Here is a 10206-nt window from a genome sequence, read left to right as displayed (position 1 = left end):
CCCTGAAAATATTACAATTTAAAAAAAAACTCTGCATGAGCAGTGCAGTTGTTTGTTGATTGTGTGTTGATTTGGCAAGTGGTTGAGTCAAGGCAAGGCAAGGCAGGGCAAGACATGTTGAATCACTTGTAAGTATCAATGAGAATATGCCCAGAAGTGGAATATATGTTTCACTTTTCACATCTATTGAGGACAAAGCAACTTGGAATTTACTATGATATTTTAAAACAAATACAACAACCACACATACACATACACACACACACAGAGTGAGAGAAAACCCTAATTTACCTAGATGATCATAGGTAATTAATCAAAGCTCATAATTAATATTGAACCAAAAACAGTCTAAGGTAGTACTAAAATAAATGTTGCCATGCATCTCAGTTTGACAAGTGGAAGTGGATTTTAGGCTCTCCCATTTAATGCTGTACACTGTCTACTTTAAAAACACAAAACACCTGCCAACTCAGTCATTTCCAGGAAAAAATTGTTTACCTTTTTGGAAAATAATTTTTCAATTTTCAGGATTCCCCTTAATATCAACAACTCTTCCTCCTCCTCCTCCTCTTCTTCCTCCTCTTCCTCCTCTTCCTCCTCCTCCTCCTCCTTCTTCCTGTTTTTAGGTAAAAGTAGCTATAAATGAGGGTAGGTAAAGGCACTTACAAAACTACTTAGAGTAGCAGGTTTCAGAGTAAATGTCCAATCTCCCAGCATGACAGCCGTGGCGGGATGCTGTTTGGGGAATGGCTATGTTTGGATGTGTTTGCTCTGCTGTCTTGTTACTCTCCAACAGCCCTGATCCCAGGAGATATTCCACTAGTGTGAGAGGTGCTCTCACTGAATTCCCACAGAGATTTTTCATTTTGGCTGATGGGTTTAGACATTCCTCATTTTCAGTTGACAGATTTCACGGTATCTCAGAGCAATGGATTTGAGAGCTCCACTGATTCTGCCAAAGATTCAGAAAATCCTCAGTATCCCAAGATATCAACTTCTCGATATCTGGATTAACATCATGCTGTTAAATGTCCAGAATTAGATCTGACTTTGGTGATGGACGAAAAATGCTGAAGGGAAATGGGTTCTTTTAGAATGGAAGAAAATGTAGGTTGCTTGTCCCAGCTGCATTTGGGAGTTACATGTGAATGGAAAAAGGAAAATGAACAAGCTTAGCCTCTCCTTCTGGTATTCTGATCCAGAAGGTCTGGGGTGAATCCTCTGTGACACTCTTCCATCCATACTTTTAAAAAGGTTTTGAAGCTCTGGAGTAATCTCTCAAATATTTAAACATTACCTACTCATGTGCATGTGCCAGTCTCTCATTCACCCTGTGCCAGTCACCCTGCATTTCCTATAAAGAATGTGAACCATTAAATAAGAACAAGACAAGAAACGTCCAGTCCTGTCCCATTCCCTGGTTCTGTACTGCCCTGTCCTGACACATCTACTTTTATTTAAACTTTTTGTGAAGTTCAACTTTCCACTTGCGCCAGTCACCCTGCATTTCCTATAAAGAATGTGAGCCATTAAATAAAAACAAGGCAAGAAACATCCAGTCCTGCCCCATTCCCTGGTTCTGTCCTGTCCTGACACATCTACTTTTATGTAAACTTTTTGTGAAGTTCAACTTTCCACTTGGAGTGTGAGAAGCTCTTTGAGATTGGACACACGGGCTTATCGTTTTTTTAAAAAAGCTGTAGGGGAGGAAAAATGCTTTTTTGCTTTACTCACCTTAGGTGCATTGACTGGGGCCCTAAAATAGACCGACAGCAGACAAACAAACAGGAGTTTATGGTCACCTGCATCATGCATTCATACTCCTTGTACCAGCTTCTTCTCAATTGCCTTTAGTTAAAAATAGTCTTTACGCTGAGAGTTGTATTTTGAATTGAATATTCTGCTACCCTTCAGAACCTTGAATTGCTAATAGTGATGATCTATATATATGTATATCATATATGTGTTATATATTGATATATATATACATGATGATAATATTTTTTTAAATTGAGGTATAATTGACTTAAATTAATTTAAGGAATACAATGTAATCATTCAATAGTTTTATGTGTTGAAAAATCATCACCACAATAAGTCCAGTTAACATCCATCACCATACATAGTTACAATTTTTTTTCTTATGACAAGAACTTTCCAGATCCATCCTCCTATCAGCTTTCAAATATACAATTCAGTGTTTTTAACCATAGGCACCATGCTGTACATTACATACCAAGGACGTATGCATTTTGTAACTAGAAACTTATACCTTTGACCTCAGATAACCACCAATCTCTTCTCCATATTCATGTGCCCTAGTTCTTTGTTTTGTTTTCATATTCCATATATAGGTGAGATCACACAGGATTTATCTTTTCCTGACTTATTGCACTTAGCATAATGCCCTCAATATCCAGCCATGTTGTCATAAATGATAGGTGAGATCACACAGGATTTATCTTTTCCTGTCTGACTTATTGCACTTCGCATGCAAGATTCCCTTATTATGCTTGACTATTATTCCAGTGTATGTGTGTGAGTGTGTGTGTGTGTGTGTACCACATTTTTTTAATCCATTCATCCACCAATTGGCATTGATACTGTTTCCAGGTGTGTGTGTGTGTGTGTGTGTGTACCACATTTTTTTAAATCCATTCATCCACCAATTGGCATTGATATTGTTTCCAATGTTTTTAAGAAAGAAGGAGAGCCAGGCCTGTCTGGCTCAGTGGTTTAGCATCAACCTATGAACCTGGAGGTCGCAGTTCAATTCCCTGCCAGGAAACATGCCTAGGTTGTGGGCTTGATCCCCAGTGTGGGGCATGCAGGAAGCAGCCGATCAGTAATTCTCTCTCATCATTGATGTTTCTGTCTCTCTCTCTGTCCCTCTTCCTTCCTCTTTGAAGTCAATAAAAATATCTTTTTTAAAAAAGACAGAGAGAATGAGGGAGCATCCCAGAGTTGGGCCTAACATCTGCAATACAGGATATGCTTGGAACTCAGTGAGAGAAAGTGGCTTGGAATAACCAACCCCAGCTGTGTATGCTGGACTTTTAAACAGGGTTGATTCATTTAAACCCTTATCACACATATTTATGTTCATATTATTTACAATGTGTTGGTAAGTTTACAAACATGTAATGAGGATGTTATATACCTGGCCATGTTCTAAACACTTGCCATGTATTAACACAGTTCATACAACAACCATATAAGTTGGTCACTATTATTGTCCTTATTTTACAAATGAAAAAAAAAAAGAGGCAAAGATAGTTTAAGTAGCTTGCCCAGAGTTATGCAGCTAAAAAGTACTTACTGGCTGGAGATCAGGGGTGGGATATGAGAACTATGTTTGTATATTCAGGAGAATTCTGCTTACATCACTGATGAGCACACTAAGTTCCTTTTCTACTTGCTATCTCAATAGGGGTGTCATACTCCCAAAAGGAGTTGGTCTTAACCACTCTGCCATTCTTCTGGTATTCCTCTCTACTAGGATATATTACTGTTCTTTTCCCTTAGTGAAAAGAATGGAGTAAACTAAATCCAGGTCCCAATGAAGTATATTCTACTCTTACTCTGCATATGTGCTGCTAAGTGTTGAAAATCATATCATAATAATGTATCCTTTTAAACTTTGAGAAGGTCTAATGATATGGTTATTATAAGCAGAGGGCTATACAACACCTAACTGCATATGAATACATGAAACACACATAACATACACATATGTGCTCATACACCCTTAATATCAATCTTTAGGAATGTGTCTATTTTTCAGATGCTACTATAAGAAAAAGAAACATAGTTCAAAGAAGAGAGGTATTGTTTTAAAATATACAGTGTCCAGAGAGTGCAATTTAGGTTGAGCAGGGCTTATTGGGGGAGCTGGTAGAGTTGAGGAGAACTCAGGGAAGACAGAATAGAGATGTGACTATTGGGAAGGCTATTGAATTGGAAATCAAGGAAACCTAGAATTTAGTTCTAACTGTGCCAGGAAGTCTGTTGGACTTTGGGGAAATCATTTAATCTCTCTAAGTTATAGTTCCAATAGTTCTAATAAGAGAGCTGGGTGAGATCCTGTTCTAATAGTTCTAACACAAGAGAGCTGAGTGAGATAATGTTCAACATGATGTTCATTCTATGTTTTGGGAAAAGGGAATGCAAGCTCATTGGAAAAAGGATTGCCTCCCTTCACAGTCTCACCAGCTCTTTCTCTATCTACATCTAGCAAATTTTTGGCATTCTATATTCAAAAAGAGCACCCAGGGACTTCCACCCCAATTGGTGTCTTAAGTCTTCCCTTGTATATTATAAGTGATTTTACAAATTATAATGTGGTACTAAGTCACATTTCAAAAAGGAAATAGCTTTAATGTATAAAAGACCTATACTGCAGGCTCAGCCCACTGTAGCTTCTTAATGTGTTTCTACAACCTGATGCTTCAAACAATTTTTTATTTTTATGCATCTCATGAAAACACTTTCATTATGATTATCCTAAATATCCCTCATCATGCTAAAGAGCCTTTTCTACCTCTGTCACAATTTTCTCTCCTAAATTATTAACCCATTCATCTATGTAAACATAATTGCTACTTACAGAGTTGTCTTTGTTTATTTATTTACTAGTAGCTCTGCGCACGAATTCGTGCACCGTGCGCGAGTAGCTCACTCCTGCTTGCTTCAGCTGGCCACCCTGCCCACTGTTGCTGCTAGCTTTTCGCTGCTCCTAGCTCACTGCTTCGCCCTCCTATAGCTCTCCGCCACTTGAAGATCGGTCATGACGTTACAGCATCCTGGCTAGTTTGCATATTCCTCTGTTATTATATTAGATGATAAGTACATATTAGTATAAAGAATGACGATGAAACCTCGGCCTTTCTGGCAAAAATATTACCAAATGTAAAGTTCTCTATTCTCCAAATCTCTGTTCTTCTTCCCTGGCTTTGGCCTTAGATCCAGAGTTGTCATTCTGTTTAGTAAGGCACATGCATCCATTTTCGTTCTCTAGACCATCACCTCTTCACTCTCTTCCAGCAATTATCTACTCTTTCATAACCACCCCTGCCCATCATCACTGGGTCCTTGTGTTTTAATAATTATTAGTGTAGCTAACATTAATTGAGGGTTTGTTGTGAGTCAGATCTGAGTGCAGTACTTCATCTACACAATCACCTTTAAAACTTTCTGTAACCTGATAAAGAAGCTGTAACTATTAAATGCAGAAGGGAATTGAACATAGGAAGTTTAAGTAAGTTGTCCAAATACCTGTTACATGGTCAAATTGAGATTGGAACTCAGAAATTTGCTTCTAGAGCCTGTACTTATAACCAGTAGACAACACCATTTTGTCTACAAATGTGCAGAATGATGGCCATATTCTGCTACTCCTGTCCACTTGCAAGTTCCCTCTTAGCTTTCACTGCCAAATTTACCACAAATTCCTCTCCAATCACCTCCTCTAATTCTTCATAGACCATGTATGCAGGCCTTTGTATTCTGTCTTCTGCCTTCTCACTCTATAAAAATTGATCTCTGAATGGTCATTAATGGTCAAATCCAGCAATCTTTTCTTATACTTCATTCTCTTGACTCTGTCTTCCTTCTTGAAACATTTTCATCTGGGCAATATATTTTTCTGCTTTCTTCAGCAACCTCTCTAACCACTTCTTTACCTCTTGGCAAATATTGCTAATTCTAGGTCAGTTTGGAGAAAGAATCGGGATCTATAACCAAGAAGTCTTGGACACCAGCAGGCCAGGGGAGAAGAAGACTGATCAGTCTTCTGGGACTGTAGGCTGTAGCTTAATTTTGGGTGCAAATGCAACCAAAAAAGTCTCAAAACACAAAGTCTCGTAGCCAGATGACATTCTGAAGGCTATTTTTAAATTGCCTGAAGTAAAAAAGCTCATTATAATTTTTCAAAAAATATTTTTATTTATTTCAGAGAGGAAGGGAGAAGGGGAGAAAGATAGAAACATCAATGATGAGAGAATCATTGATCAGGTGCCTCCTGCACGCCCCCTACTGGGGGTCGAGTCTACAACCCAGGCATGTGTCCTTGACCAGAAATGAACCCGGGCTGGCACTCTAACCACTGAACAAAACCAGCTAAGACAAAAGCTCATTATAATGTATTCATTTACTTATTTACTCATCAAATATATATATATATATTGAATGCCCACTTTTTGTTAGGCATATGCTGGGTGCTGAGGATACAAAGTTGTACAAATACAGACACAATGCCTCTCTTGTGGAGTTTACAGTCTTGGAGGGATAGCTATTAATAACACACATCTTTATTTACTTGGGTCAAGGATATGGATAGAGCGTGGTGGGAGATGGAGTTGGGAAGACAGGACTTGTGAGATTTGAAGAGTTGAGTCTGCCAGCTTGGGGTCAGCATCCTAATCTGGTTGGTTACCACTGAAGGCTTCCAGCAGGGAAGTGATAAGAAACTGCTGTTTTTGGAGGATGGGTTGGAGCTGAATGTGTGAGGCTAAGAAGTAAGGCCAATTAATGACCATGTTTGCAATAGACCTGGTGAGAATTACGACCTGAACTAGTGCTTGGGCAGTGAGGATGGGCGGGAGGGTTCTGATTGTGTTTAGAGATAGAATTATCATGGTAAGTTTCCAAATTCTCACTGGTTTCCTCTACAGCCCGAGTTCCTCCAAGTTTTAAGAACTTTAGAGGCCAACAGAATTCATACTATTCCTTCAACCCCAAGGGACAGCTCCCCTTCTCTTTCCCATTCCTAGCTGGCCAACCAGCACTTTTCGTTTCTTATTTTATTTTATTTTTTAAAATTTCTTTATTGATTAAGTTATTACATATGTGTCCTTATCCCCACATTACCCCCTATCACCCCCACTCATGCCCTCACCCCCCTGTTGTCTGTGTCCATTGGTTAGGCCTATATGCTTGCATATAAGTCCTTTGGTTTATTTCTCACCCTTACCCCCACCCTCCCCTACCTTCCCTCTGAGGTTTTACGGTATGACAGATGGCTTCTCTGTCTCTGGATCAACCAGCACTTTTCTGCTGGGTTTTCTGTCTTCTTTTGTCAGTGCTTTTATGACACTGAACTGCCCCCTAGCGGAGACTGAGAATTTATAACAGCATAGAATCTTTTCGGCGGTTTTACAATCCATGCAACAAATCACTTGTACGTCCAACTAAGCCAGGCATATGCTTTACTTTTCAAAAACAGAAAGTCTGTGTCTAGGATACAAGGAGCCTAGGAAATATTGAAAGATAAGAATAGGTTAATATTTTAAGTAATATCGCTCACGTGGGATTGAGAAAGCACCCAGAGACATCCAGCGACTGAGGAAAACCATCTGCCTTTCCTTTTCTTGCTTCAGTGAAGACTCAGTAAGGATTTTGAGAAGCCCAAGGAGAGGAGGCTTTACCTGATGTCCCGTGGGAACGTGTACCCAGTATTGTCAAGTCTTTCCATTTTTTTGGGGGGGGGGTGTTACAGAAGTTTGTACATTTCTGTGTGCCATGCAATTTAGGAAATCTTATGAGGTTCTTTAGGGACTCAACGTTTGTTCTAGACTTAACACCGGGCATAACTGAGACCAAAAATCTCATCGACAAAGCAATATATTATGATTTGGAAACACTTGAATTTTAGGTTACCGGGTAGTGATTTTTTTTTCTTATTTTTGTGGTTTAATTATGCTGACATTTCAAAATCTGCTTTTGTTTATCTCTCCTCAGCCTATCTGCCAGGCAGCCTATCAGAACGACTTCGGTCAAGTGTGGCGGTGGGTGCGGGAGGACAGCAAGTACATCAATGTTCAGGATGGCTTCAATGGAGACACGCCCCTGATCTGCGCCTGCAGGCGAGGGCACCTGAGAATCGTTTCCTTCCTTTTAAGGAGAAATGCTGACGTGAACCTCACAAACCAGGTGAGGCCATGACGCAGCCGTGGGAAGCAGTTGACCATGGTACTTACTCTTGGCATGGATGGAAGCAGTGAATGTCATTTTCTGATGCTTATAGCTCCTGACACCAACAATTTCTTTTTTACCTTACTTTAGAGCAGTGGCTCCCAATGTGGGCCACATGCCCCACAGGGGGGCAACTTGATTTTTAAGGGGGGCAGTTCGAGAATGAGTTATTAACAGTGATTTTTTTTTGCATTTCTTATGATTCAAGGGGCCTCAAGTGCAGTATATAAATATATGTTGTGACGTATTTATGCATTTTAATTCTCTATTATGTTTTGAAACTTTAATTGCTATTTTTTCATATCACTTCATATTATTATTATTATTATTTTAACAATTTCTTAGTGATTTCTTCCTCAGTCCTTCAACTGTCCTCTTGTTCTTTAGTTTTTCTCTTTCATGGGTGCCATATTCTTTGGAAGCTTGTTTAAACCAAGTTAATGGCCTTTTAGGCTTCCTCCATGGGAATAGGAGTTCACTTTTTGAATAATAAGAATTATATGTCACAGAGAGGACATCAGGATTTCAGAGATGTTTAGGTGGAGCATGGTCAAAGAAAGGTTGGGAACCACTGCTTTAGAGAGGCTGACACATACTGAGGATATTTTATTAGGCTAGAAAGCGAAATAAAATTCAATCATCAGGCATATTTTGTGGTTAATTGTGTCCTTAGAACTTCTGAAAAGGAAGAGAATCGCTCACTCATATGTCTAGCTAGAACTTCCTTTCTTTTCTTTCTCCTCCCCATGTTTTTCCTTGCCCCTCCTATCCCAGCTCTGCCTCCTCGTTATTACAGGGGTAATGGGAAAAATTTCCTGGGGGGGGGGCGGGGGGATGGGGGAGATATTGGCCTGCTGGTCAATATAGTTTTGTTGGGTTTTTACCTTCTATGTCAATGTACTGATCTCCAGAAGATCCTATAGTTTGCATATAGAATAGAAGAATGCTAGTGAACAATTTGCCTAAGACAAATAAGTCCATGAGCCAGAGGTTACGGGAAGCCACATAGAAAGGCATGGAAGATGCAATATTAGCTGACGTGGAGTCTTCAGTGAAGGAAGAGCAGAATGTGTGTCTCTAGCTGTGAGTATCCTTTGAGAGCCTCTTTGGAGCTTTCAGTGTCTGCATTATAGTAAAGGCAGCCTTTAACGTCCACTGAGTAAACATAAAAAGTCATTGTTTGTAGAAATTATGAATGCCCTATATCCACTCATGTATATTCAATGAGGGCAAACAGCCTGTAGGACCCCACTTGCCCCTTCTAAGTCACTTTAAAGATCAGCCATTTGGAGTAATAATGCATTATCAGAAAAAGAAATCATTACTGGACTTGCTTGTTTGTGCTTTCTATTTTTCTTTTGTTTGGTTTGGTTTGGCTTCAAAGTCATGCCTGTGCTAAATCTAACCGATCTGCAGCTTAGTAGAGTATGACATGATCTCCCAGCTGAAGAACCAGGTGTGTGGAGTGGTGAGAGGGGGTGGTGAAGACAGATGTCAATGAGTCACATCCTCTCTCAGGAGATTTACTATTAGGGAGCTGAGGGAGGGAGAGGTTTGCCAACTCAGGGACAGGGCTGAGGAGGCACCTTTATTTCATTTTCACACAGAACCTGAGCCAGGCTCCTGGATCCTCTTGTTTATAAATATTGTGGAAAGGACTTTAGTGGATACCTTCAATTAGTAGAGATTTTATCAGAATAAGTGTTTGGTTTGCATTTTCTATTTTTAAAATACTTTCATGCGTTTTAAGTGTTTAATCTTTTTCATTTTTCCCAAATGCTAATTTTTTGTACATTAACAATTTGAACCAGTGCTTTCTCATTTCTTGATCTATATGAGTGATTTTCAAAAGTACCAAATAAAAGCCTTAAAAAATACCAAAAGCTCGGTTGGTGATTTAGATTCATATGCTTAATAGAGAACATCGATTCTATGGAAAGCAAATTAAAGTGTAAAGATAGATAAAAGACACAGATACAGATACAGATACAGATACAGACACAGATACAGACATAGATACAGATACAGATACAGATACAGACATAGATACAGATATAGATGTATTTTGGCCTGTGAAATTGACCCAGGTTAGAAATGAAAATCAAGTGTTGATCAGGAAGAAAGTTTAAATCATTATCATTTTACTGGAGCACAATGTAGTAGCACAATATGAAAAGCACTAATACCTTTTATGCCAGGAATCACATTTTTAGAAACTTATACTAAAGATAAATT

At 39.1% G+C, this 10206-nt stretch overlaps 1 protein-coding gene across 1 annotated transcript in view; it reads left to right on the top strand.

Annotated features, from left to right (window-relative positions):
- The window catches only part of ANKRD22 (ankyrin repeat domain 22), an 18962-nt gene that overhangs the window by 1354 nt on the left and 7402 nt on the right, over nucleotides 1-10206 (top strand). Inside the window, exon 2 of the mRNA XM_006755856.2 lies at nucleotides 7738-7929. Within this exon, the coding sequence (XP_006755919.1) occupies nucleotides 7738-7929 (192 nt within the window). The remainder of the gene's footprint in view (nucleotides 1-7737; nucleotides 7930-10206) is intronic.

The sequence above is a fragment of the Myotis davidii genome, unplaced genomic scaffold (assembly GCF_000327345.1).
Source record: "Myotis davidii unplaced genomic scaffold, ASM32734v1 scaffold933, whole genome shotgun sequence".
Classification (NCBI taxonomy): domain Eukaryota; kingdom Metazoa; phylum Chordata; class Mammalia; order Chiroptera; family Vespertilionidae; genus Myotis; species Myotis davidii.
The sequence above is the reverse complement of the archived record's forward strand: the minus strand, read 5'-3'. Positions and strand labels throughout refer to the sequence as shown.